The sequence below is a fragment of the Pavona decussata genome, unplaced genomic scaffold (assembly GCF_977016875.1).
Source record: "Pavona decussata unplaced genomic scaffold, jaPavDecu1.1 SCAFFOLD_381, whole genome shotgun sequence".
NCBI classification, from domain to species: Eukaryota; Metazoa; Cnidaria; class Anthozoa; order Scleractinia; family Agariciidae; genus Pavona; species Pavona decussata.
Window position 1 is genome coordinate 2,418,663 of NW_028145755.1, and position 22,230 is coordinate 2,440,892.

Consider the following 22,230-nt stretch of genomic DNA (forward strand, 5'->3'; position numbering starts at 1 on the left):
TGCCACAAACTTGACAGAAACCAAAAAAAATATGCTTTTGCCATCATTGCAATATAAACGACTTTCTGATTGGACAAGCATTCAACCAATTAAAGAGCAGGACAGAAAAAGCTCTAGTGGTGTGGGAATTTTGTGCCAACTTGGGGGGGGGGGGGAGTAACTGCATCAATTTTGTTTAGGAGGAGGGAAGGGGAATAGGGTGGGGGTGGGGTGCTCAGAAGAAAAAATCTCCAGATTTCAGATCTTCAGAGGTTGGCATCTCTGCTTACGGGAGGTGGTCGCTTATGGTAAAGATCAACAAACTAAGCCTAATACTGGATTGATTAATTAATTACATAAAAATATTACCATAGCAGCTAAAATTAGGCAAATAGAAACTAATTTATTTTATTTTTTTCCCATCTATTCATTCTTCTGATGAAACTTTGTATAACATTTTGGAACAGATCACTGTAACAATTCCCACTTACCTACAGATCTAATTATAGCCATCTTCTCTGTCTGTAACCTGTTATTATCTGTCAGCAGTCTGGGGAAGCGCCTTTAAAAATTGAACTTTTGTCACTTCTGAGTAACGATATACTAATAATCATATGTGATTATGCCGGGTGGTCGCTTACCGGAAACAGAAAACAAAAGAATATGTGTAATTTCTGGCCTAAAAAGTGGTTGTGGTCCCTTAAGAAATTTGAGTGGTGGTCGCTTACGAGAGAGCTCTTGAAACAGTATTTAACTGAGAAACAAAACTGTTGTTTATGAAGTGGTCGCTTACGGGAGGTGGTCGCTTATGAGAAGTGGTCGCTATGAGAGAGCTGACTGTATTAGTCCAGTGAATAATCACATCCTCCTTATGTTTTGTAAACATACAAGGAAAAAAAACTTGTGCATTGCCCCTAGAAATTTGGTGTTTAGATACAGAATGTTTGGACTATTTAGCCTTGAAGCTGGCGTCAGCTGCTCGACCTGGCAAGCAAAAGTCTTGTCGTGTTTTCCTGTTATCAGGATGTTTTTATTTTTGTATTTGTGTTGTAGCCTCCTGAATAAAACGTTATGTTGTGTTTTTGCGATTATTAAGCAAAAAAGCAAATCCCATTGTCCATTGTTATCTGGCAAATTACTTTGTAGTGAAGGTTACTTTGCAACATAGCCTTTCCGATAGCTTTAGAAAAAATGTTTTAGGCTCACATTATTGTCCATTGTAAATAGATAAACATTAAAACAAGTATTGTTTAAAAAATGTAATTTTCAAGGTCAATGCAAACCATGTAGTGGCAACAGGCAAGCGTTGCCACTAAAGAAATAAAGTAAAGAATACATGGAGACCAAGAAGCTTGGACATCAGTTTATGGCATAACCTTCAGGGGCTGGCTGTTTAAAAGCTGGTTAATAATAACTTGGGATACTCTTGTAAAATAGCATTTCCATTTATTGAATTTTAAATTAGGATTCAGACAAAAAGCACGACATAAAATTATTGATCACGTCAAACAGACAAATCGGTAAACTCTAGTTAAGTTAGTTACAAGACATGCAAGGAGAAAATAACTGCTCTAGACCTTTTTTCAGGTGAATCAGTAAGTTAAGTTAATTGGAGGCATTTCACAGAACTGAACAGATGCAGTTTTTCCATAAATTTAAAAATATCACCATATTTTTTCCCTTTTGTTTTTCTTAAATAAAAGGCAGTTTCCTCTTTGCAATTGGCTTAGCTGGAAATTATGTGTACAGTTAGCAGTTCAAATGCTTTAAGAAGTAGAAAACCATACAACTACAAGTCAGTATTCAATGCCAAAACTAGACAAGATAACAAAACAATAATGAAATAGCGTGATTTGATTTCATTTTAAGACATGAACTGAGCATTGAAAAATCCCTCTTCCTTGTGTAGCTATTATGTTTTCAACACCAGAACAACAAACCTGGCTAACGCCAGATAAAGGACAACAAACTTCAACATTACAGACAAACCCTTTTGAAAGAGGCTGGTGATTTATATCTGTTGTGGAACAAGGACCAAAAGAATACTTTGAATTCCCTGTTAACCTTCCTTCTATTAAACTACTCATTCAGACAAAACGTTGGCAGTCAAGCAGTTCCTCTACATGTGCCAAATCATACTGACGGCTTTGCAGATACCAACATCGGAGTAATTAAAGTAACAGAGGCCGATAAACTGTAAGATAGACACCGCCAGCCAAAGACCTTTCGCAACTTTTGGCATTGTTGAACCATGAATGTAGTCTGTTAGGACTTGGCCAACACCCCTGTTAAACAATAAATATAAAGGATGAATGGCATGCTTTAGCACAACCTGTTATTTGGCATATATAAGAATTTCATTTTATTTAAATCGCTATATGTTATGTTTTAACCTAGCAACCTCACTGATGTATTTGATGTACTTGATGTATCTGACTAACAGGCAAAACACATGGGCATGGCCAGTGTTTAGTTCAGTTACCGTAGCATGACGTGACTAGGAGTATTACTACTCCTCCCTGGATAGAATACTAGTCCATCACAAGATACCCAACATGAAGCAACTAAAAGTATTGCTTCTCTGCCCTGGATGGGATGCTAGTGTATCACAAGATACCCAACATCAAGCAACTAAAAGTATTGCTACTCCCCCCCTGGGTGGGATGCTAGTGTATCAAAGGATACCTAGCATGAAGCAACTAAAAGTATTGCTACTCTCCCCTGGGTGGGATGCTAGTGTATCAAAGGATACCCAGCATGAAGCAACTAAAAGTATTGCTACTCTCCTCTGGATGGGATGCTAGTGTATCACAGGATACCCAGCATGTGGCATGACATCTGATCCAGGTTGTTTCCTCATGCCAATAGGTGCACCAGGCTAGATGCAAATCAAGGATTTGACCAGGTTTTCTGGCATCCTATGGACACCCACTTTCAAAATGTTAATGCAAATTCACATAATAATCTCTTTAAAATTTTATCAGAGAAATGCCTCTTGGAAGCACAGTTTTCAATTGTGTAGTTCCAGAAAAGATCCATACCCCCACCACGGAGGGAATTTCACATAGGACCCCCCCACCCCCCAGGATTTTCCATTTTCGAGGTATTTTTTTAACCCTCCCACCCCTTCAGAAATTCCTCAAATACAGAATACACCCCCACCCCCCTCTGGAAAAGTTTTATTTCAAAAGAACGCCTCAAAAAATCAGTTTGATGTGAACATTTTAGAAATATCAATAACTGCCCACACGAGGAGAAAATATGCGTTATCGAAGAGCGCGCGCGCTGTTCAATTTCACCGGTAGAGTTTGCCAAAAAGCTCTTGATACGATACTGAAATAATTGTTGTGTTTTATATTTACCTGTGGTCATTGACATCAAACTTTACCATTAGCTTCGCTGAAGATTTTAATCTAAATTATTGGAATACGTCCGGCAATGCAAAAATGTGTTTTTATTTAATTTGCATATGCCATGTTTACGTTCCTATGCAAATTTGTAGGAGATCAAAACTGAAAAGGATTATCGCTTTAGTTCTACTCAATCAATATTTCTCATGGTAATCATTCAGTCTAGTTATTTTAGTCAATAGTTTTCCTATTGAATCGGATTTAGCTTGGACAAAATAAGCATTAGCAGAGCAGGGAGACAAATTGACCTTTCAGATCGTAACTTGAAACCGCAGACGAAATGGAGCCGCAAAACGAAATTAGCATGTTCACGTTCTTATGCAAATTTTGTATGAGATCAATAACGCATTAAAAGAATGTTGAACTGGCTCTATTTTGCTGAATTTTGGCATAGAAATTAAGTTGTTTTGGACTTTGAGTTTAAATACTTTGGACAAAATAAGTTTTAACACGGGTCAGTTTTGACAAACTGATCAATTATTCACCTTTGCCCGTAACTGTATATAAAAATAACAAACAAACATTTCAATGTTTTACGTAAAATTGGGGCTTTCACTTTATAGCCATACAAAAGTTTCCCTTAATAACATTGGTACAAATTCAATTGTAGCCAGTGAACAATATTTTTCTACGCAAGAAAGTTTCACAAACAACAGTTTTATAATAACTGAATCACGCAACGCAGACAAAGATTTCTTGTCTCACTTGGACTACTTCGCTTACAAAGGCTTATCGGAGAAAGGAAACATGTTTTTAATGTAACAAGGGTTTCTTTGAAACTGTTAAACAAAGTTACGTCTTCAAGAAAGATCTACGAAGTTGCTAAGTTGGTAAGTTACAATTTTCAACAATTATGTCTGACACGAACGTGAAGTTGACCCTCTGGAAACTTATCCAACCATTCACCCCTCCTCCCCTCTGGAATTTCCTGGGCCATTGACCCCCCCACCCCTCTGGAATTTCCAATTCCCTCCGTGGTGGGGGTATGGATATTTTCTGGAACCACACATTTCAGGCAAAAAGTCTGAAACACATGCAGAGTAAAGATGGATACTTCGGGGAATTTGTAGAACTACTGTATACATGGATGAAACTGTTAGATATAAGCAAGAACACAAAACCAACTCACCAGTGATTATGAAGGGGCACAACAAAAGCAAGTGCCCAGTCCACAGCAGCTGATGGATAAATTATTCCTGTGGGAATGAGAGTAACCAGGGCAACACTGACGTACCGTTCAAATTTCCAGTGGCTGGATGGCTGTGATGGGGAAATTTCTGCAAGGTAAAGTTCATCAACTCACCAATAAAGTTGAAATTCTGACAATTTAAATAATCTGTGTAAAGCTATCAAAACCCCTTCATGTATTTAAACTTACCAAGTTCAGCCTTACGATTTGCTGAAGAATGAACTGTCTTTTTCAGGACCACTGAAACAAAACAGCCAGATTATCTCAATGAACTGAGGGAAAAGACACAGTTGAACCTCTTACTCAGAGACAAGTATACCTTCACGTAGGCAGTGACCCATGTCTGGGCCATGCCACACACCCCTCATAAGTAAATAATTGTGTTGAAGACCCAGTCACATGAAAAAAATGTTACAAACTTCTTAATGCCATCCTAGTTCAGTCTCAGAACGACAAAAAATAAAACTGAACACAGTAATTAACTTATTTAGCTCACCACTTTGAACTCTGGGGCCATACGAAATTGTCGAGGACGTAAAAACAGGACGTCCAAGCGAGCTCACTGTAAATTAGCAAACAAGAAACGGAAATAAGAACGTAATAAAACATTTCACTGTTAAAGTTGATGTAGATCCTGACCTAAACGACCACTATTCCTTATGCACAGACGAGAGTAAAATATTGCAGCCATTTTGTTTGAGCAGTTTCGCGATCGTGCGGCTCCACACGATTCGAAGCACCAGAAGACTTATGGGTAGTATCAAAGGCCTTTTTGTTTTTTTTCTTTTCTCCTCTTTTAGTTACAAATTTTAGTTAACTAAAGTAAAATAAGAAAAATGTGAAAGGCTTTATTTTTAAAAATTAAAGCTTCCATAATTTCCCCTTTGTTTGCTGAAAATATCTAAAGAAAATGGCGCACTACTTTTCATATTTTAACATCAATCCCATAATACAAAGCGGTAGTTTCGCAAGATGGCGGCTCTTCTAAGGTGCGTAAAATAAGTACAGGCAACATTTTCGCCGTTTATTTGTAACATATTCCACTAAAAGTTCTTTTAAAAACACAGGAACTCAGCTAGGATTTCGTCAGTGTTAACTAAAGGATGCTTACGACCATCATGTTTGTTAATGCGAAGGTAATTTCGATTTGTGATATAGTGCACGTCTTTACACTTCGCAAATTTGTTGACTTCTAACTGGAGTCCCGCGTTTTCTTTTCTTGACTTTTTTCTTCCCTTTTTTTCAGCACTCCAATTGCCACTACGTCGTTGGTGCGTAGCCAAGAAGACTTTTGGGACAAAAATTCCCGGCTTAAAAGACCCATGTCTCCACATCTAACCATCTACAAGTAAGAAATAAACAGACGGAGGAGGGGGGTGGGGGGGGGGGGGGGCTGTAGGAAAACGCTTTTGGTATTTGTTTGTCAATATTGGACTAGTACATTAATTAAATTTTTTAAGGAATGTAAATAATCACCCAAAATGGTATTATAACCAAATGCCCATGTCTGTTTAGCTTCACCCTACTGCAGTATTTGCTAGCTGCATTTGATATCCAGCTGCAGAGTGTAAAGCCCACGCCAGGCAAGCTGAATTTTTGTCATACTGCACGATGTTAGCTAGTGCGTGGTGTGTTAAGACAAGTCTACAACAAGATTGAAACTTATCTGATATCAGGCAAAATCTGGCAGTGCTAGATCTCAAAGCATCTTGTCAGGCCTCATTGGCAAGTGCGTGATGGACAAAGCTAATAATAAGTTCTCAGCGAGATTGTTGAAGGTATTCTTTTTTGTTTCAGTGTCCAACTCTTTTTATTGATGTTTTTAACCATGTTTTCATTTACTGAGAATCACAAGGTTTCCTTAAATCAGTCATTTGCAGCTGTCTCTAATAATGTATGGTTATTTACTCCTTGCGTGAAATGTGATTGTTTGGGATGGTACAGTCCCAACAGAGTTTGCTTTGTATTGGATTGAATTGAAAAGTCAATTGTATTTAAATACTGTTTTTTTCCCTTCAGGCCACAGTTGACTGCAATGCTTTCAATCACGCATCGTGGAACAGGAGTGGCGATGACTGCAGGTAAATATTGTTTGTTGTTTTTAAGAGGCTGAGTGGCAAGTGTTTAAACACTGTTTCCATGTGTTTAAACGTCCCTGTTTAAACACATTCAATCAAGTTATTTTCTTGAGTCACCTTTATACCCCTTATTGCAAACTGGGTCACATTTTTTCTTGTTTGGTTTTTGCAGTTACAGCCTCTTTTGCTCTTGCTGCCCTTGTGCTGCCAGAAAACTTTGAACATTACTTAAACTTGGTGAAGGCTTTGGAAATCCCATCATGGATAATTTTCAGTGGTAAAACCGTCCTGGCTTGGCCTCTGTCTTACCATGCATTTAATGGAATCAGGCATTTGGTATGAGTTTAGATACATATAAAAGTAATATTAATATTGAGAATGAAAATAACTCTGCTTGTTGATGACTAAAATACATTTTTCAAGTCTGGTTCTTTAATTATATGCTACTGGTATGCCTGATATCAATATTATCTCCAGAGGTGCTGTTGACCATTATCTTATCTTAGCCAGAAATGTAACTTAAACTTAAACTTAAATGTTACTTAAACTGAGCTGGCAAAACAGAGTGATGCGTGAAAAGAATTAACAAAAAAATGTATTGCAAATTGTTGTGGGATATGTCAATATTATTAAGCAATAATGATGTGTTGTATGGTAGGTGCACCAGTGATGGGTTCTTATTCATTCTCTGTGATATAGTCACTAAAATACTGGAAGAAATTAATTAGGAATTAGTGTATCATTCGTAAATAATGATTAAACTTAAATTATCTTGAACGTGTCAACATATTTTTGTTAATTCTGTTGACTGTTTTTGCAGCAGAGCTGCAGTCAACTGCATAAATTTGTACATGGTTACCTTAAAGGGGCAGTGTCACCTATTCTTAGTAAACATTTGAATAGCAAAAAAATTGTGGCAATAGAAATGTTAAAATAATGATTCATTATATTTAACAATTACCCTATGAGTATACATAATCTAGTACTTATAATCCTTTGGTGGGGATGGTTTGGATGGAAATGGATTACAACTTTAAAAAAAATTTGCTAATATTTTTAAAGTTGTTGTTGTGTATTTTGGAGAAATTGCTGAAAACAAAATCATAGTTTGTTCTTCAATGGAGAAATCAGTTAATACTTAAATCCTCCCAGTGCTCTACAAACAATTTAATGTTAGAGAAAAAGTTATATGTCTGAAATATTTGAGTAGCTTTGATCAAAATAAAGCAAAATCTCGGTAACAGTACCCCTTTATGAGTACACACTTGTAATTGTTGGTTATTGTTTCTGTGTCACAGGCTTGGGATCTTGGTTATGGTTTTGATATGAGTGTCCTCTATAAGACTGGCTGGTTTGTGTTCTTTGGCTCCATGCTGACTGCAGTGTCATTGGCATACTTCCTTTGAATAAATCATTATTAATACTATTGTAGTTTCACTTAAAATGTTTTTTCTTTGGACTAAACCTACAAGTTCTTATTTTTAAGAACAACTTAATTTTTCAAATTTATTGATTTTACAGGTATGTAAAATCATTGATCTTAGTACTGCACAATTCATTAATTCTTTGTTTGAAAGGGGGATCCTTAAACTACATTGTTGGCAGAAACAGTAACTTATGACACATGTACACTTCATTTTAAATTGTTGTTTTAGCTTTGTCTTCCACAGTTTCATAGTTTGCATAGGTTTCCTGTTCAAAATAGACAAAACCACTGTTTTGTGCCATTGAAAATCATTGTACATTACCCATATCTTTCAATGTGACCTTAGCATGTTGTATTCTGTGGCGTTTGCGATCTATTGTAATAATTAATCTGTACTGTATTGTTCACGAGGTTTGAACAAATAAATGTATTATGAATAAATATGAAGAAAACAACAACAAAGAAAATTTATAAAGAAAATAACAAAAAAAGGGTTACACTAACCCGCATGTAGCTATTCTTGGTGGGTTCGTTGTTAAATCATTATATTTTACACAAAAGACCAAAAAACAGCAGAAAAAAAATATCACAAGTGTTCACTAAGCCCATTTTTTTAGAAGTTTTTTGAAAAGTGTATGAGACGACTTCGTTGCTCACTTTTTGAAACTTTTAGGGTGAGTAAGAACTGTAGACCATCCCACCTCTGAACACTTCCCTCCCTCCCCTCCCTGCTGCTGGGCGTCGTTGGCTTCCGCCCACGTAAGTGATTCTTTCTTCAGGTGATGCGACTTTTCGAAAAAAAGAAGCATCTGCATGTCTTTTGGGTTGGCATGTTCGAGACATTTTTGACAGGACCTTTTCAATACCTAAATGATAGTTTTCCTTATCCTTTTCTATACTTCAGCCCGTGAAATCACCGCCGTTTTTACATCCAACCTAGAAAATTAGGGTGCCTTTTGGGGGGAGAACCTCCCCGGGTATGTTGCAATTCGTTCTTTTTAGGGGGCGTTACACCTAAATTTGAATGAAATTTGAAGAGGTTTTAAGAAGAGATAGAAGAAAGAAAATGATTTTTGGAACACTAACAGACAGTTGATACCCACGCAATTGCTAGTAGACTAACTTGACGTCCGTCTATTAATTATTAACTACAAATTCTAATTTCAAAACTTCACTAAATCTTCAATATTTATTATTTCTCTGAATTGTACCAATCCTTCTAGAAAAACTGCTCCTCCCAAATATACACCAAAATTCACAAAATACCCACAACACAGATTCACGGCATGATGTAGGGTTTTTGGATTGCTTGAAACTTGAGCGAGGTATTTCCATTAAAGCCATGTCAAGTGGCGGAAAAATGGCGTTCAGGTGTAATCCCCCCTTAATCGCTTTAGTACAGAAAACAATTGCAATTCAAATCGCACAAGAACAGTGGCTTGAATTAGACTGCAAGGATGGCTGCTTATTCGCTCTTCGTCGTTCTACTGGTGGCGTAACTTTCGAGGGTTGGTGAATGGTCTTTTAAAAAGAAAAAAGCGTCTCGCGTCTCGTCATTTTGGGGCTCCTTCTTCCGGTACCGGAGAGCATTGTATTTGTATTGTTTTGGACCTATTGTAGTTGTGTCCTGTTTGGAGTTGTTTTGTTTTCTGTCTTGCGTGTAATCTGTACTCTGGTGCCCACAGAATAAACCCATTTTTTTCTCGGCGGAAAGGGGCGTCGGGGGGGGGGGGGGTGGTGTTAAAATCACCTTAAGCGTTTGACGTCACCGAATAAAACTGGCCTAAGGCTTCGCGCCGACAAGGAGCCTGCCTTCCACGGTAACAAAAAGAGAGAACTTTGGTGAATGGTGGTAGTGGTAGAACTAGATTGCAATGACGATCGTTGCAATCTAGTTCTACCACTACCACGATCATTGTGATTGAAAACGCATGAAATCAGCTCAAAAACTTCAAATCTTTCTTACTGCTCACAAATATTCTGAAACATCAGCTTTTCCATTTGCACGTGTTCCACACAAACTAACTTTAGAATTCCGGCAACTAGCAATTACACCAACGACAGTTAAAAGTGTTCATGAATAACTGGGCATGACATCAATTAGGATTTCCTGGTTTTTCTTGTATTCTCTTGCACCGGTTTCCAAAGTGAGCAAAAAACACAAATTTGGGCAACATGCATATACTTAACAATTATTTTACGAAATCGCGCGGAATATTGCCTGATGCTTAGCCGACAAGGTCGTAGGCCGAGTTGCCTAAAATCAGGGGATATTCCGCAAGATTGTACCATTATTCAACACATTGATAACGAAGCACAGTTATTGCAGAAAAGCTGGAGACGATCCTTATTTTGCCATTTTTCTCCCCGACACTGACACGAAATTACGTATATCGCGGGAGATCTGTTGACTACGGAAGACGAATATTCAGTGCACCATGACCATATTGTGGCAGATTACATTGGGATGAATAATAAAGAAGATTGTAATACCTTGGTTTGTCGGCTGCTTGGCAAGTTTACCGACGTACGATTGAAAATCTTGGGCGTGTTCTCACGCACACGCCCTTCATTCATTTCCATGGTTTCCAAGAAAACAAATAACTCCATATTTGGGAATCATGTAATACCCTCTGAAGAAAAGAAAGTGGTCGGGTTTTTCGTCAACATGCCCTTACTGTTTGAAGAGTTGTGGATCACAAGAACATAAGGAAACTATGGCTGATTTATTATCCTGGAAAGATAGCAATGTTTATTTTGCACATGTAAATCAGCAGCAAGAATTTACAAGTAAAGCCTCAGAATGTCCAGGAAGAAGCGAGCCAAGAAGGGAAAGTGGAAACGAAAATCAAATGCAACAGCACTTTGGTTCCCCACAGGGAGAGAGTGGGAGAACTGTAATGAACTTTCACGTTGAAGATGACGATGGTTTTGTCGTGCAGTCCATTGAACCACTTTATTTGGGAAGAGTAAATGGATCTCACCCCACTGATGTCCCCAAAAGAATTTCTGTCCGCGATTTTTCGGTTCCTAAGTTTACAATGCGACTGGCGGCAAATCAAGGAAATCCAAAACAACTAGCTGCACTACTGGCGGCGAAACAAACGAAGGAGAAGAGGATTTTACGACCTAAACTTGAAAATCGGCCAAGTGTTATACCCCAGCAAGAAATGTCTGCTTCAATGATGGATCAGCTAGGAACCGCAGGTAAAACAGGAAAGAATTTTGTCTTCCTCGCCAAACCAGAATCAATGATGCCAGAAAGACAAGCAACACTGATTAACGAGTAAAAGAAGCAACGTATTTTTCATGAACATTATTCTAAATTGATGACATTTAGTTACTTACATATTTTATTCACTTATTTATTGCACTATTGACTCTTGCAATTCAAACGTATTTATAGTGAATACAGAAGAAAGAAAATTGAAGGAGTAATGGGACAGATCGTTAATAAACGTTAAACAAAAGAATGAGACTAAAAGAACTGTAATAGGACAGATCACTAAAAATTAAAGTAGCTGATGAAACCAAAAAGGTTGTTGTTGAACGGAAACAAACGGCTGATGAAGTATTCTGATTGACCACATTTGGACCGCTAGGGTCCTCTTTCTTCAAAACCTGGGAATAGAGTTATATACAGCGACGTTAAATTATTAAACGACAAGGTCTCAAAGAAACTGTTTTGTTGCAACCTTTTCTTGGGCTTTGTCTGTAATTTTTGTTGAATTTGTATGCACGTCCCAAGCGCAACTGGCTCGAAAAAAATGTTTACTACTCAACTTTCTTTCCCGCGCCGGTTTGCCATGTAAGAAATACTACGCACTACCTTAGTCAAGAAAATTATTTATAAAAGAGCCATAAATTATTATTGAACTAGCTTGTTCGGTCCCTACCGAGAAGATATTCGCCTCCTTCTTTTTGCACGGGAAAAAAGATTCTCCAAGTTATCAGAGCATTAGAATTTCGGTTTACGGCAAACGGCAGAAATGACCACGTGACCATGTTCATCCTACATGCGCCGCTCGCTGTTTTCAATTTCCCGGTTAAATTGAGATGTTTTGAGTTAGCATCAAAGGCCAGAATTATTTTGCACTATTGCCATCTATATACTAATTTTTTCAAGAAAACTTAAACGCGAATCTCACGTTTGCAGCTGTAAACGCGATTCTAAATCTCTGTACTACCGACTAAAGCTTGTTAAATAACATTTCTGTGTACATTGCTGAGCCAACCAATGACATGGGATCGATATCCAAAAGAGGTTCGTCAACCATATTTACATCCCGTGGGAGTAGAAGCCCACTTATTCTTATTACTACAAGTTATATTACACTAGTCATTCGTTTGTTCAATTTTTAAGTTGAATATGCACTACCTTATTACACTAAAATTGTCGACAATTATTCCACGAGCGCGCGTTGGATATGAGATGATAGCCGCGCCGAGTGGTATAATCATCTTATATCCAACAAGCGTGAGTGGAATAATTGTTTAATTAAAAAAAATTAAGAAATATTGCTAGATCTTGCTGACTTCGCTTTGCAAGACCATCCAGAAGACAATTTAATGGCCGCTATTTCTCGGCCACGGTATAATGGCTCATATACCATGGCCGCTAAGCCAATCAAGTGCCTGGAATTGCATTATACAATGATCCAGTTTTTAATAATCTCATAAATTTTTCAGGCTTAGAAATATACCACCACTGCATTTATTCCATTGCGCATAAGCCATACATCGACATTCAAATCCTGGCAGTATGCAGGATGTTTAATTTGTCACATGATCGTAGTTTAATGGCTCCCACGGGTCTCCTGTAGCTCAGCGGTAGAGCATCCTAACTAGTAATCAAAACGTCATAGGTTAGATTCCTGCTGGCAGAACTCAGATTTTCTTTTTCCGAGTATGCCTGTGTCACTGACTGAACAACACATCATTCTTAGCTTCGCGTGTTTGGAAGCAGGGCAATATTTGACGACACCAAATCGTAGACAATTTAGAGAACTTCAGGAAACTCTCTTCACATTAAATATATATACTGTATTTTTGTGCTCACGACAATTTCCGTACTTTTGAAAATAAAAGCAAAAGAAGAAAAATTAATGTAACAAGACATCGATGTTTGATATTAATCTCGGTAATGTGGTCTCATGTCTGTCTATAAACATTGCGCGTTCTCATCATGTTTGTTTTCTACATCCGCCATGTTATGTAGTCTGTCTTTCTTGTGTACTACACAATGCATCGAAGATTCCAATTACAAGCCGAGAAAGGCTACCGTTGAACGTATACTTTGCGGACTCACATGGTAAATAGAAGTCAGATGTAAGCATGTAGACACTTTTGCGACTGGTTCTGAGACCTTCGCACGTTTACACCAACGTTTATATACCAACACGAGTGAGTCTATGACTTTAGTCTACCGAGTGAAGACGCCTTAACATTGTAACCAGTCTCATATTCATCCTCTTCTAACAAAGGTATGTACAACGATCTCGAGTTCTCTTCACGTATTCTTGGAATGCTCCAAAAAAACCTTCAAATCTGCTCGATGCACGTTTTCAAACGCTTCTCCGAGTCTTTCCAAGATGACCTCCTCACAGTCTTTGCACTCAAGCGTACAGATGTTCTTAGATAACCAGCAATGCAACATCCGACTCGCTTGAACACGAAGCAGGCTACACTCTTCAAAATGGCTTCTAAAGCCAAGTTCAATCGCGACGGGCCTCCAACTAAGACTCAACCGCGAGGAAAGCTCAGGCAGCATGCTACTGAGAGGAAAGCTGGATTTTACGTTTGGTTCACCAGTTTCAGCAATTGAGAACATCTCTTCTTTACAAGACTCTTCTTTGACACCACCGTGCGAAATTTGGATGGGATTTGACATAGAACCAAGCCCTGCATGGGAAGTTTCTTGTATGCTCTTACATGGTTTTGGGCCTTCTGTTTCCTGCAGAGACAGTCTCGGTGCGCAGTGTTGGCAACTTCGACACTGATCCAAGAGAATTCGAGAGCGAGGTTGGGGTACTATTTGTTCCGTTGAACCATTTTGGAATTCTTCACATGAAAGCCTCTCCAGGGAACTGGCACAGTAAGAATTCTCGGTTGGGCAGCTGTGCTCAGATGGTGAGCTCGAGCTCCTTGTTTTTAGTTCAGAACTTATTAGTCGCTGTACCTGTCTGGATACATCGGGGAGGCTACCATGCCTTCCGAACAGAAGATTGCGTTCCGATGATTTAAGACTGTGCCGAGGACAGGCAAAAGAGTAGGGCACTCTTGAACCACTGTGGCTCTGTCGTGATTCCAACTGGGGGCTTCCTTCAGAGGCGTTACTACCTTCAGTACTCCTAGTACGCACGTCACAGTGCTCTGACGCTTCGCTAGTTCCTCGCCTTCTTGAGTCCAAGGAGGAACTTCTTTCTGAAATGCCACTTCCACCTCTTCTTCTGTCCATCGCCATGGCATCATCTGCCGTGCTGATCCTTGAAAGCCATCTGCCCACGATCGTGGCGGCGTCAAAACGGTTGATGCGTTCCAAAGCTTCGATCAAGTCTTTGCCCCTCAGATCAGTCTCAACAGCGCAATGGGATAAATACTGATCTGTTTCACTTCTGGAAATGAGATTCGTGAAACCTGGAACAAAAACATGGGGACAAAAAGGTCTGTTTGAAAATGAATCAACGAATGAACGAATGAACGAACAAACGGACGAAGGAAGGAAGGAAGAAAGGAAGGAAGGAAGAAAGGAAGGAAGGAAGGAAGAGAGGGAGGGAGGGAGGAAGGGAGGGAGGGATAAATGACTGCCTATATCCTGCGGCTTCACATTTAATTCAGTGCGCCAATGAATTACCTGAAGGTACCACGTCTTCGTTTTCCACCGGAACAGATCCAACTCCCAGCTGTTCAGACAAGGAACTCAAGTTAGTCTCAAACTCTGTGTCCAGCAGTTTCGCTAACTCTTTTCTATCCTTGAGTGTCATATGACTGATGTGATCACGTGGATGAACATATCGCCTGATTCCACAATACATGACGTCCACCGCTAATTCATTAATGCCACAGTTTTCAAGGACAACTCTGGCATTTGGGTCGTTTTTACTCAACGCCTCATCCACATCGTTCAAGGGATAGCCTTCGAATCGCTTCTGCTACAACATCTTAAGGCTCATGGCTTTATGCACAAACTCGACTCCTCCAGCCACCTCGTCAAGTAAGCCGTTCCTTAAGTTTTCAATGAATTTCAAGGAGGTATAACAACGCTCTTGGCATCCTTTTGGCGCCCATACGCAGATATTCACAGCCTTGAGGCATGAGGAGAGCGTCACGAGTATCTCCACCGTGTCATCTGCAATCTTGATGCCGCCATACCAAACTGGACTTCTATGTCCAAACCGCCTCAACAACCGAATCTGGAACTTTGGAAAGAAGCTGTTTGGGAGTGTATCTACTTTGTTTTTGCATTCTAGAATGCGACCAACAACGCAGAGGTCTCCCTCGTTGATTCCAAACTGTGGCCACACATCATCTAGGTTCGAGCGATCCTGTTCCAAGTGGCTGGGGAAGAGGTAGTTTTCACAAAAAAGCTTCTGTTCATCCCAAGGTACACACACCTCAAAACGGACTAACAATTCAATAAGCTGACCCAGAGGACATTCTGGAAAGGTGTCCTGAAGCTCTGCTTTTCCCACCATACCGCTGACTCTATCAAGCCGCAGAGAACGAGGAAAGTTGGAAGGCGCCAAGGCAATTCCAAAAATATGAGAGGTCAGCCAATTGACGTCCAGTACAACTTTGTCTCGAAGCTCAAATGAATTATCATTCACAATCTGTCAAGAGAGATTAGGGGATCACGTCAAGCATTGTACCATTTTTAGCAAAAAGCATTCCTTACGGAGTGGGTGTGTTGGAGTCAGTGAGGGACTTGTTTTCAAGAGTAGTTATCGCAAGAAACGATATGTCTGGAAAAGAGAAAATTGTGCACCCACAAATATAAAAGAGTTAAAACAGTCAAATGTCTTCGCTGTGGACACCTGTCACTGAAGCTGCAGAACCGTCCGTGTTACAGGGATGCCTGTATCAAAAAGGTAGGGTTTGGGAAACAGGAAGGGGAGGGTGGGGCATTCTTTGTGTGGAAGCGCCTGTTGGTGTGCATGGTATTTCCGTTATTTGGTGTCGACTTAGTAAAAGTTTCGTTTTACCTCTCCACTTTCGTTCAGGTAAAAAGCATCATTCCTCGCTCCTTCTTCGTCAGCTGTTTTGTTGACTTCTTTCACTTCGTGGACAAACTCTTCCCAAGATACCACGGGAAATGAGGGCTTCTTCTTTGCCCACGCACGAATGTGAGGCAACATGCGTGCACACAAATGAGGCACTCGTTCGGAGTGCTAAAACGAAAAAACAGAAAAATTGATTGAGCGAAGGTGATGCCTTACCGCCATGATAAATATTCATAAAAATTGACGTACAAGAAGATGTCAGAAAATCCCGAGAGATGGAAACAAAAGAAAGACGCGTCCTTTCTTTACCACGCAACAGGCTTAATACAGGGGAAGTAGCCTGTGCGGAGATTTACAAGAGGGAAATTGGCCAATAAATTAGCAAAACATGACGGCGACGGCAACATGACGGTGAATGGGTTGGAATAATAACAAAGTAGAACAGATAAGGTGACGTTTCGTTGGGGATGCCGTCGTGCTTTCGTGTGAGGTCCCTAATGCAATCGTTTAACTGTCAAATTGAAAGAAACACTTAAGAATTTGTTTGCTTGCTTGTTGGGTAAATAAATTGAACGGACAAATAATCGAAGTTAGGGTGGAAGATAAGAAATCCTTTATCTTCGTGAAATTAGAAACAAAATATCTTGATTATCTTGCCACGGAGTTCTTTGAGACAATCACGCAGTCCACTGAATTCCTTGCTGTTTGGGTTAGTGCAGTCCAACACCATCACTATGGGATAGAAATTCATGTAAGCTTGAAAACTATCCATGACCATCTTGAAGTAGGCATTGGCTCGATACTGTGGATTGTTTATTTTATCAGCATGGGTAGCGACCAGTACAACCTCAGGACGATAACGAAGATTACCGCATTTGGTCTCCCTCGCTTTCAAGGACCCCAGATGATGAAACAAGTCATTCTCAACCTCATCATCCGGCTTGCTCAAATCAAACAACACCAATGATATGGAAGTCCTCTTGCCAATAAAGTACTCATTGCTTGTGAAAGCCCATGAGTGGCCTGCCATGTCCATCTTACGAAACTCGCCCGCCCCAGGGACCTGTATGATGCCCACCTCTATCCCAGCAGTCCTTGAGGCCATATCCTGACTCGTGTCCGGTTGTTCTTGTTTGCACATGCGCTGAGGGACGTTGAGTTGAAGTTTTTCTATAAGTGTTGTTTTGCCAGCATTAACAGGACCACAGACGTTCAAAGTAACGTACGATGGCGGGTCTGAGCCATCTTTGAGAAGAGAACAACGAACTTTGTAGCTCTGAAACAGAAATGAAGCGTTGGTTATTACATTGCCAAAGGAATGCTTCTTGGAAACAACCGTCTTGTGACGCCCCTAGCTCTATTTGCCACGCCCTATTAAATACGGGGGTGCATTCTCCGGGGGTACTCCCCTATATACGCTATATTAGGTATGTGCGGCGCCAAAAGGTGTGGTTTTGGAGCCATTTTGGTCTGAAATAGGGTATAGATTTTAACCATTTTTGTCTGAAAGTACTATAACGGGTATTTTTTTAAAGTACTTTTTTGTAAGTGGGAACAAACAACCTGACCCCAGGCAACCAGACTATAGCACAAATGAGGAAATATAGGAGAGTGATAGATGCTTAGAAGGGTGTTGGTCGGAATGTAGTGCCTAATGAACAAAGAAGGGAGTCGGGAGGGAAACGATGGATGAATTAACAGCGAGGAAATGACAGGCTAAGAAATTATATAACGAGAGAATGGAAGGATACATTCAGCGAGAAAACTCGAGGATAGAGAGGTAACTTACATTAAACAAGAAGCACAGAAGCACAGAAGCACAGTGTACCTGTATTAGTTTTACAATGCTATGGTGTTTGTTGCTGCTTGCCCAGCGCTCAGCATCCCACACCTGGCAGTAAATTATAATAATTACTGTATTTGTCATTCATAATAAGTTAATCCATTTTATAAATTAACCTTTAAATAGTTAGCTTAAATTATTCATAATTTTTAAAATTATATACATTATCATTATATAATTACTACGATTTGTTAGATTTGGCAACTCTAACTGCCGCCATGCAGATACCTTGTTTCCAAGTTTGGAAGTAAGTCTCACATCTGCCCCAGCATCAAGCAGAATAATACAAGTCTCCAGGTGGCCACCCCTTACTGCACGAATCAGCGCTGTGAATCCATACTAAATACAAACAAAAGAAGAAAACATATCAATAAATTCAAAAAATTTAGGTGTGGTTTTCAGTCAAGACCAGTTAGCTTGTCCATATATTAATAATTAATATATTGACAAGCTATACATAGAAATGGTTTTCTATGTGATTTAAGTCCTTGAACAGCTTTTTCCCAGAGTATTGCCCACCACATTTTTTGGACAATAATATTTTGGAAAAAAGGATTTTTACAGGTTGACATTGTTTAAGCCCACAGCCAGCTGCCCCAACACTGACTTGGGAACTTTCTTGTCAAGATTCTCAACTCATAGTCTGGCCTGACAAGGGACCTGCAAAGCTGTCAGGATAATTTTCACCAAAAACTGATTGCCCTTGTTCCTTTTTGAACCTTTAAATAAGAGCTGTGGTCTTCAATTGAATCTCAATAGTACTGACTGCATGCTTGCTTTGGTTATGCCCTTTGTCAGAGTGTATTTTCCAAGTCATTCTGATATAAAGAGCTCATGTTCAAAACTATATGGTAGATACTTTACCTCATAAATTCAGTTGATACAACTACTGAAAAATTAATTCCAGTCTCCCACTGCTGACACAGCACCACAGTTTCTTTACAAACACAGTTAATCATGCTTTCTCCATTTACTGGCCAGAAATAAACTGGATTTCTTTGTTGCATGAATAGATTGGCCTCTGGGTTATGAACAATTACACAGTTCATACTTGGTTTTCTATCAACAGCTTTGACAGTGGCTCAGGGCTTTTCCCCTAAAGCCAACTTCCAATTAATGCAGATGGAAACCTTGAGCTTACTTTCTTATTGTTAAACAGCTGGCCCGTAATATAGGTCTGTAAGTGATTTACATTTTTTTAAAGTGATTTACATCATGGTGATATATGCTCACAGTATCCTGAAGATTAATCTGAGCTCCAGACTTTAAGAGCAGTTTGCAGGTACTGAGATGACCATGACCAGTGGACCACATCAATGCTGTTTCCCCATCCTGTAAACATTGAACAGATTCAGAAATTAAGATAATTATTTATTTTTGAATCCAACACATTTCTTAGATAGTTATTAATTTCTGCACTTGCCTTTGTTTGGTTGTTAACATTTGCCCCTTGAGATAACAGCAGCTTACAGGTTTCGGTGTATCCATAACGGGCTGCTAATATCAATGCTGTGTAACAACTCTAAGAATGAATAAATAAAAGATATCACTATCAGCTTAAATATCCATTTAGATTTTTGCTTGGCAGTAAATTACAGTGCATCACAAGGTATTCATGCAATAATTTATTGCACGCATTACAGTCAGTAAGAAACAGAACTATAGTGCAGACCAAGGGTGTGGGGGCATAGGGTAAAAGGATAAGGGGTGAAGGAGAGGGATTATAAGGGGTGCACCCACTGACTCCACCTCATTCAATATACCCTTTATATTAAATTATGTTAATAGACTAATTGTTGGTCTTGTATTTTAAAGAACACAGAACAAGGTGTCAGTCTATAAAGTGTTTATAAAGAACCTAAAACATCAGTACTGCCTGCCAATTAAAACTATACACTTAAAGGAGGAGTCATAGATGTGAAGGGGCATATATAGCAGATGGTAAATTTTAGAGTTTGTGAGACAGCAAGACTACAAACCCACGGATTGAACGGACAGGAAATATCACCTACCACTGTGAAGGCATTGACTTCAGCTCCATGTTCTAGATACAATCTGCACACATCAGTCATCCCAGATTTGGCTGCTTGCATCAGTGGAGTCCTGAACCACTAAGTTTATGATAAGCATGCAGACAGCTATAAAACTAATATGTTCAACAGTAAAAATTCATGGTATGGTACTGATTAAGGTACTCAGATAATACATGACCATGCATATATCAGACCAGTTTAAGGCCTCAATCACCTTGATATGAAAGAAAGTAATACAAAGGAAGAGAAATGAGTTTGAGCCATGCACATTAAAACTGGCCTCTAGTACCTTTTAGCAAATTTCTGACACTCCCCAACCCAATTAATCAACTTTAGCAAAATATAGGAGTCCCACTCTCGGATAAAAGCGACTTGGCGTCTTATTTGCATAATAGGCTAGTATTTCAACTCAAACGCATTGTGTCATGGCTGGATTTGCATACCTGCTTTACCCTATCTGCCACAAACTTTGACGGAAACCAAAGAAAATATGTTTTTGTCATCATTTCAATATAATCGACTTTCTGATTGGACAAACATTCAAGCAATTAAAGAGCAGAACAGAAAAAAGCTCTAGCGCTGTGCCAACTTGGGGGGGGGGGGGGGTTAGTGCATCAATTTTGTTTATGGGGGAGGGCAGGGTAATAAGGGGGGGTGCTCAAAAGAAAAAATCTCCAGATTTCGGATCTTCAGAGGTTGGCATCTCTGTAAACACCACAGGTCAACAATAATATTACACAATGTGTAGTTCCAGTTGTGTATATCCACCCTACACCACTCCTTCAGAAGAGACTTGACATTCCAGGGGGGTGGGGTGGAGAGAGGAGCTCAAAGGTCAAAAATGCATCACCAGCACAGTTTAGTCAAATTGACACCTTCCCACTTGTGGTATGCATGTTGTGTTTCCTATATTGTCTTGGTGATTTTTGTAATCCTGTTCTTCCCAACTACATCATCGCTTTTGGAACAGGACAGTCACAAAAAATGCAAAGCTTAGTTTATTTTATTGATTTGCTGTACTTTTTAGCTGTTTCTCGGGCCATAACATTTCCCATAGTTACGTTAATCATACAAATCCTTAATAATTTTCACGTCAATTAAAACCTAAATGGGTGCGTAGTTTTTTAACACCTCTCCTTAACTTATTTTTGTTACATGGCTCGATATCTCCTAGCAACAAGTTTGATTAGAAAATAGTAAATTGCAAACAACAAAGAAACTAACTACACACTGTAAAAAAGCATCAACTTGCCTCGATGGCGTTCGTGATCACGGTCGTTGCACTGCACTCGCCCTGTTTATTTTCAGCATCCATCGTGCACTAAGCCGTGTATATTTGTTTATGCGATCGGAGCAGCTCCTAATGCGATAATATCGCTCACATTTCACAGCCGTTTCTATTAAGGTCGCATCGCTGACGGCTTTGAACAAAAAATGTCAAAAGTCGACCCTGTTTCTCAGGTTCATGTTTCTAGCAAGCCCGCCAGCTTGAGTCGGATGAACGCGCTTTTGACGCACTTGACGGGGAAGGCCCTGAGTCGAGATCTTATGTCACAGTTTCAGAGATGCCAACCTCAGAAGATCTGAAATCTGGAGATTTTTCTTCTGAGCACCCCCCCCCCCCCTTATTACCCTACCCTCCCCCCTAAGCAAAATTGATGCACTTATCTCCCCCCCCCCCCACCTTACTGGCACAAAATAATTAATTAACACAACACTAGAGCTTTTTTTGTCCTGCTCTTTCATTGGTTGAATGTTTATCCAATCAGAAAGTCGTTTATATTGCAATGATGACAAAAGCGTATTTTCTTTGGTTTCCGTCAAAGTTTGTGGCCGATTGGGTAAAACCGGTATGCAAATGTAGCCATGACACAATATTTCTTAAATTTATGGAACATTTGAGTTGAAATACTAGCCTATTATGCAAAAAAGGCGCCAAGTCGCTTTTATCCGGGAGATTTAGTCACCCGTACGGGAGACCGGGAGATTCGTTCCGTATCCGGGAGACTCCCGGATAATCCGGGAGAGTTGGCATGAGTGCAGTTTATATTTA

The 22,230-nt window shown here is 39.5% G+C and overlaps 2 protein-coding genes and 1 pseudogene across 3 annotated transcripts; 1 reads left to right on the top strand and 2 right to left on the bottom strand.

Annotated features, from left to right (window-relative positions):
- Nucleotides 1–1,403: 1,403 nt before the first annotated feature.
- On the bottom strand, nucleotides 1,404–5,305 carry LOC146452103 (succinate dehydrogenase [ubiquinone] cytochrome b small subunit A, mitochondrial-like). Its single transcript, XM_085098355.1, has 5 exons — nucleotides 5,218–5,305; nucleotides 5,075–5,140; nucleotides 4,768–4,818; nucleotides 4,519–4,666; nucleotides 1,404–2,264 (listed from the first exon to the last, which is right to left on the bottom strand). Exons 1-5 carry the CDS (start codon nucleotides 5,267–5,269, stop codon nucleotides 2,099–2,101), a joined length of 483 nt encoding a protein of 160 aa, XP_084954481.1. The 5' UTR covers nucleotides 5,270–5,305; the 3' UTR covers nucleotides 1,404–2,098.
- A 179-nt stretch (nucleotides 5,306–5,484) lies between these two features.
- Nucleotides 5,485–8,321, top strand: LOC146452104 (succinate dehydrogenase cytochrome b560 subunit, mitochondrial-like). The gene is made up of 6 exons (XM_085098354.1): nucleotides 5,485–5,567; nucleotides 5,646–5,714; nucleotides 5,825–5,926; nucleotides 6,598–6,659; nucleotides 6,829–6,992; nucleotides 7,955–8,321. Exons 1-6 carry the CDS (start codon nucleotides 5,551–5,553, stop codon nucleotides 8,060–8,062), a joined length of 522 nt encoding a protein of 173 aa, XP_084954480.1. The 5' UTR covers nucleotides 5,485–5,550; the 3' UTR covers nucleotides 8,063–8,321.
- A 2,343-nt stretch (nucleotides 8,322–10,664) lies between these two features.
- LOC146452105 (death-associated protein kinase dapk-1-like) lies at nucleotides 10,665–21,492 on the bottom strand (annotated as a pseudogene). The gene is made up of 10 exons (XR_014859841.1): nucleotides 21,430–21,492; nucleotides 20,157–20,255; nucleotides 19,568–19,666; nucleotides 19,378–19,476; nucleotides 18,373–18,483; nucleotides 18,130–18,192; nucleotides 16,945–17,577; nucleotides 16,284–16,469; nucleotides 14,936–15,911; nucleotides 10,665–14,718 (listed from the first exon to the last, which is right to left on the bottom strand). The product of XR_014859841.1 is annotated as a death-associated protein kinase dapk-1-like (transcript).
- Between the last annotated feature and the right edge of the window lie 738 nt (nucleotides 21,493–22,230).

Coding starts and splice junctions, on each gene's coding strand:
- LOC146452104 (XM_085098354.1), top strand. Junction 5,927..6,597: donor CCACATCTAACCATCTACAA/GTAAGAAATAAA, acceptor TTTTCCCTTCAG/GCCACAGTTGACTGCAATGC. Junction 6,993..7,954: donor TTAATGGAATCAGGCATTTG/GTATGAGTTTAG, acceptor TCTGTGTCACAG/GCTTGGGATCTTGGTTATGG.
- LOC146452103 (XM_085098355.1), bottom strand. CDS start 5,269: ATGGCTGCAATATTTTACTCTCGTCTGTGCATAAGGAATAGTGGTCGT. Junction 5,141..5,217: donor AAGGAATAGTGGTCGTTTAG/GTCAGGATCTAC, acceptor GCTAATTTACAG/TGAGCTCGCTTGGACGTCCT. Junction 2,265..4,518: donor GTGCCCCTTCATAATCACTG/GTGAGTTGGTTT, acceptor ATTGTTTAACAG/GGGTGTTGGCCAAGTCCTAA.